The 6,205-nt window shown below is 39.8% G+C and overlaps 1 protein-coding gene across 1 annotated transcript; it reads left to right on the top strand.

Moving 5' to 3' along the window:
• Positions 1 to 3,217: 3,217 nt before the first annotated feature.
• LOC120081623 (uncharacterized) lies at positions 3,218 to 3,838 on the top strand. Its single transcript, XM_039036652.1, has one exon. The coding sequence runs from the start codon at positions 3,218 to 3,220 to the stop codon at positions 3,836 to 3,838; it is 621 nt and encodes a 206-aa protein (XP_038892580.1).
• The last annotated feature ends 2,367 nt before the right edge of the window (positions 3,839 to 6,205 follow it).

Consider the following 6,205-nt stretch of genomic DNA (forward strand, 5'->3'; position numbering starts at 1 on the left):
ATAGGGGATCCCGACCTTCAGTTACGACTCAGACTAGTGGAAGTCAATTCAAGGGAAACTAGTTGGCAGGGATCCAAGAAAAGAAAAACGAGACCCTTAGCCAGTGTAGTTAGCCGATCAGAGATGCCACGAGCTGATGAATCGGTAGCCAGCACAGACAAAAGACTGACGTGCCTTAGTTGTGGCAAGAGGCATTTTGGGGCATGCTATAATGGCAGAGGTGCATGTTTCCAATGTGGACAAACTGGGCATTTCAAGAGGGATTTTCCCCAGATGAATAGGGACGTCCCAACAGCACAACAACTGACCTCTCAGACAGTTAAACAACTAAAGAGTGCTAGAAATCGAGGCGAAGGGTCAAGTGATGCCAAGTAGAAGAATGTTGTAGGTCGATCCCAACAGCAGGGGTGAGTGTACGCCATGACACATCAGGAGGCAGTGGAGTCTCCAGATGTTGTGACCAGTAATTTTATATTATGTGGACATTCTACTTATGTTTTATTTGATCCTGGTGCCACACATTCATTTATATCTATCATGTATGCATCTAGTATAGATAGGTTGATTGAACCTATGTCTGAAGAGTTATTTATCTCTACCCCTTTAGGAGATGTGATAATGGTAGATAAATGTTCTAATCATTGTGAGGTACTAATCAATGGTTAGAACTTCTATGTTGATTTACTTCCCTTAGAACTATTGGAGTTTGATGCTATCCTAGGGATGGATTTTCTAAGTAAGTATCATGCCTCAGTAGACTGTTACAAGAAGGAGGTAGTACTTAGAAAATCAAATGGCTAGGATGCAATGCTAATAGGAATCAAAAGATTAGCCGCGGGGAATCTGATATCGACAGTGAAAGCTCGGAAGCTGTTGAGCAAGGGATGTAAAGCCTATTTGGCTCATGTAGTGGTTGTTCAAGGGAAAAAGTTGAACCCAGAAGATGTCCCAGTGGTAAATGAGTTTCAGGATATATTCCCTGAAGAACTACCAGGGTTACCAACCGACAAGGAGGTGGAGTTTACTATTGACTTAGTTCCAAGAACAACTCCTATATCGCAGGCACTGTATAGAATGGCACCGACTGAGTTGAAAGAATTAAAGGTTCAGCTACAAGAGTTAATTGACAAGGGATACATTCTACCTAGTGTATCGCCTTGGGGAGCTCCGGTATTGTTTGTGAGGAAGAAAGACGGTACACTTAGATTGTTTATTGACTATAGGCAGCTGAATAAGGTAACGATTAAGAATAAATATCCATTACCACGCATTGATGATTTATTTAATCAGCTAAGAGGAGCCACGGTGTTTTCAAAGATAGACCTGATATCGGGTTAACTGAAAGTGAGGAAAGCTAACATTCTTAAAACCACATTTAGAATAAGATATGGACATTATGAATTTTTAGTAATGCCATTTGGATTAACAAATACCCCTGTGGTATTCATGTATCTTATGAACAGGATATTTCATCCATACTTGGACCAGTTTGTCATAGTATTCATTGATGATATACTGGTGTATTCTGGTAATAGGGAGGATCATATTACCCACCTGAGGATAGTATTTCAGATGTTGCAAGATAGGTAGTTATATGCTAAATTTAGTAAATGCGATTTTTTGTTAGATCGGGTAGTATTTCTTGGGCATGTTGTTTCAGCAGAGGGCATTAGTGTAGATAACCAAAAGACGGAAGCAATAGTTAAATGGGAACAACCCACGACCATTTCAGAAATACGTAATTTCTTAGGGTTGACAGGTTATTATCGGAGGTTTGTGGAGGGTTTCTCTAAGATAGCCCTTCCGTTGACGAACCTGACCAAGAAAGGCATGAGGTTTGAATGGTCGTTGAAGTGTGAACATAGTTTCCAAGAGCTGAAGCGAAGACTAGTATCAGCACCAGTGCTTACCTTGCCTATTCCAGGTAAGGAATTTGAGATTTATCACGATGCATCCTGACAAGGATTGGGATGTGTGTTGATGCAGGATGGGAAGGTAATTGCATATGCCTCTCATCAACTTAAGAAGCACGAGGACATCTATCCTACACATGATCTGGAGTTGGTAGCAGTTGTTTTGGCTCTAAAGTTGTGGAGACATTACCTGTTCGGAGAGCACTGTAGAATATTTACAGATCACAAAAGTTTGAAATATATCTTTGATAAAAAAAAGTTGAATTTAAGACAATGAAGATGGATTGAATTGATATACCACCCTGGTAAAGCTAATGTTGTGGCAGATGCACTAAGTAGTAAATCCTCGAGACCTAAGGCCATTATTGTTCAATAAGAGGAATGCTATTGCAGGAGTTCAGGAATTCCAGAACTTCCTTATCAGTTGGAAGACCTTGATCTTCAGAAGATTACAGATGATGTAAGTAAGGGCATCAAGGTGGACTTCCAACTAGGAGCAAACAATGTGCTAGAAAAGGAGGGGAGAATGTGTGTGCCTAACAAACTATAGCTTAAACAAGCCATTCTAGAGGAAGCACATAGTTCCACTTATGCTATGCATCTAGGTAGCTCCAAGATGTATAGAACTTTGAAGAAATCTTACTGGTGGCCTAGGATGAAGAGAGACACAACATAATATGTGGACCGATGTATAATCTGTCAGCAAGTAAAACCTGAGAGACAAAGACCAGTAGGATTACTCAATCCACTTCTAGTGCCTGAGTGGAAGTGGGAGCATGTGACAATAGACTTTCTATTTGGATTGCTCAAGACACCCTCAGGATTTGATGGCATTTGGGTAATAGTCGATAGACTAACTAAAATGGCCAATATCATACCAGTAAAAGTTACTTTTACACTAGACCGTCTAGCTAAGATTTATGTGGATAGGATAATCAGTCAATATGGAGCCCCAGTGTCGATAGTGTTGGATCGGGACTTGAGGTGTACTTCAAAATTTTGGCCTATTACATAGGATTCGATGAACGAAAGAGAACAACGAATAGAATAATAATAAATATTCGTAATTCCATTTCCTAGTACCATGACCAAAATGAACTCCGGCTTCCATACAGAAGGCTATTGGCACTAAATTGCATTTCAGTATGGCTTTTCATCCACAAACAGATGGACAGTTGGAAAGAACTATACAGACACTGGAAGATATGTTAAGAGCTTGTGTGCTATAATTCAAAGGAAGTTAGGATACACACTTATCATTGATTGAAATTGCCTACAACAATAGCTACCATTCTAGTATCGGAATGGCTCCCTATGAAGCATTGTACGGCCGACCTTGTAGGACTCCAGTATGCTGGAATGAAGTCAGAGAACAACAATTACTGGGTCCAAAATTAGTTCAACAAACAACAAAGAATGTGAAACTTATCAAGGATAATCTTAAGGTGGCCCATGATAGACAAAAGAGCTACGCTGATAAGCGAAGAAGAGAACTAGAATTTGAAGTCGGAGAATGGGTATTTCTTCGGCTGTCCCCATGGAAAGAAATTCTCCAGTTTGGGAGAAAAGGGAAGTTAAGTCCACGATACATTGGACCATATGAAATTGTGGAACGGGTTAGTGCAGCAGCTTATAGGCTGCAGTTGCCAAAAGAGCTAGCTCGTATTCACGACGTATTTCATGTGTCGATGCTAAGGAAATACGTGACTGATCCTATGCACATACTAGTAACACAACCGGTACAGCTCAAAGAAGATTTATCTTACAAGGAGGAGGCAATCGAGATCGTGGACAGGAAAGACCAAGTACTCAGAAATAAGACAATTCCTTTGGTGAAGGTGCTATGGCGTAATCATGGAATTGAGAAAGCTACCTGGGAAACTGAAGAGCAAATGAGGAAGAGATCTCCTCAACTTTTCAAATGACATATCAGATAAATTTCGAGGACAAAATTTCTTTTAAGGGGGAGATGATTGTAAACCTCGAACTTAGGTTCCCTAGATAAGCATGTTTAACCAAAGGAATGTTATATTACATATTTATTAAGTAGAAATTCATGTTTGTTTATAGGGATTATGAAGGAAGGGAAGGAAAATATATATAATGAAGAAACTCAATCATTAGTCTGGCTGGAGGCACTAAGTGTAGGGTGACGTGGCAATCTACTCTTTGAACTCAGGAAGTGGCAGAAAGATTAAAAGGGAAGTGAAACTTCAAAAGCATGGTTTCGGCAATCGACAAGAGCACATTTAGCGAATTTGATGTCATTTGAAAGATGGGAGAATATAGTTTTCAAGGTTGTCCTTCCAGAGAAAGATTGCAAGAGGAGAAGAACAAAAGTGGAGAATTTGCAGAAGAGGCAGAACCTCGAATTAATCAGGGCCCGAGGTGAAGATTGGAAGCTTCAGGCCAAACTACAAAGAATTTTTAACTAAACTTTTAAGGTAAGAAAGTTAATCAATTCTAAGCAAGTTTGTAGAAGGAAGTTTCTTGAAAAGAGCTCGGGATTTTGATTAAGAATTTTTAAAGTTATAACAGGGAATCAGTGCATAAGCAGACAGCTACTTAGGATGAACAAACAACTAGTTCACCGTGGGAGTTATAGCGAGATATGGGGATGAGGATCTCACTTATAAAGAAAATCTCGCTGATATCGCTCTAGAGAATCTCACTGATCTCTCTCTAGAAGAAAATCTCGCTAGGAATTGGGCTGAGTATCGCTGGTAAGGTGAGTATCGCTAGGAAAAGCTTGATCTCGCTCTAAAGGATCTCGCTGGTATCGCTTTAGAGGATTTCATTGACCTTGCACAAGGGGATCTCGCCACTAAGCTGTCTGTGTTGAAGAAAGTTCCTTTAATAAATGAATTAGTTGAGGTATTTTACTAAGAATTCTAAGTAGTTTAACTGGGAGTTATATCTTTTCAAGCAAAGAAGAGCTAGGGAAAGCGTATAAAGCATTAAAAGCCTAACGAACTGTTAGTGACTAAATAAACTTAAGGTTTCCAATACTCATGCATATATGATCAAGTAAAACACAGTTACATTAATGATGAATTTATACTTCCTCAAGCAACAAACGGTTAGAGAATAATTTAACGCATGTTTCCCGGCTGTATGTGTGTAACACAGGCCATGGTATGTCGTGTAACAATTACAAAAGCTAGGTTTCTTATTTTGATATATGCTTCCTAAAGGAAGGCTATGAGAGAATGAGTTCTTAAGTAAATGAGTGTCAATGGAATAGTTCTTGTGTAAATACTAGGCAGAGGAACTTAATTTGATGTTACAAAATACACATTTGATACCAAATGACGTTTAAGAAGGTATCTAACCAATTTGGTATCGAAGGACATTTGAGAAGGTATCTGGCCAATTTGATACCGAAGGACATTTCAAAAGGTATCTGGCCAATTTGATACCGACGGACATATTAGAAGGTATCTTTGTAGCTCGATACTAAAGGAAAAATTTGAGAAGGTATCCGAGCAGAAGTACCTAAGATATGATGGTACTTAGTATGGCCACGTGCACGTAGGCAGTTATGAATGAAAGATCAAATGGGTCTTTTGGCCGGTAATAAACGTTTGGGAGCTAGAGCATTTAGGCTCGTTCTTAAATATGGAATAATAATGTTTGATGATGTCTGAGAATGGTTTAAAGCTACATTTCCAGACAATTGCTTGAGTTTACTCATTGGTATATTTACATGTTTATAGTGATGCCATGCTTGTTGCTTTACGATTCTACAGTGGGCTTTTAGATCATGGAATTTCTGTGTTTTCTCTTCTCAGTGGTTTTTACTCAAACAACTAGGGCTTTATTAGAGTTGTTTGAGCCATCTGTGAACGTTTCATCTCTTAGATGTTATATTATGGTTGCATGCATGTGGTATATAATATTTTGTAGAACCTTAAGGAGGCGTATCCTATTCATACATTATTAATGTTTAACAAGTTGGCATTTAGATTAGAGGGCTAAGGTGCTGGGTACTGGCAGTAGGGCTAGTAACTACCGCGGTCATATCCCCTTCTAGTTTTGAGAGGGTAATCTAGGAGAAGATGTGACACGATGCGTCGATGCCAAGCTGCCGGCCAAGCACCCATGCCAAGCGACTCATGCAAGCGATGCGTTGATGACGAGTAAGCCATGCGATTGATGCTAAGCAACCGTCCTATACATCGAGGTCGTGCGACCATGCTATGCGTTGGAGGCTAATGATGGCTTGCACGATGGATGCGTTGGACGAATGCCATGCAATGGGCTAGGTTAGACGCATGGTGGTTGGGTCGTGT

Source organism: Benincasa hispida, chromosome 7 (assembly GCF_027475165.1).
Source record: "Benincasa hispida cultivar pf3 chromosome 7, pf3_genome.v1.1, whole genome shotgun sequence".
Taxonomy (NCBI): domain Eukaryota; kingdom Viridiplantae; phylum Streptophyta; class Magnoliopsida; order Cucurbitales; family Cucurbitaceae; genus Benincasa; species Benincasa hispida.

Bases quoted from the DNA above. Each gene is read 5' to 3' on its own strand.
- LOC120081623 (XM_039036652.1), top strand. From the start codon at position 3,218: ATGGCTCCCTATGAAGCATTGTACGGCCGACCTTGTAGGACTCCAGTA.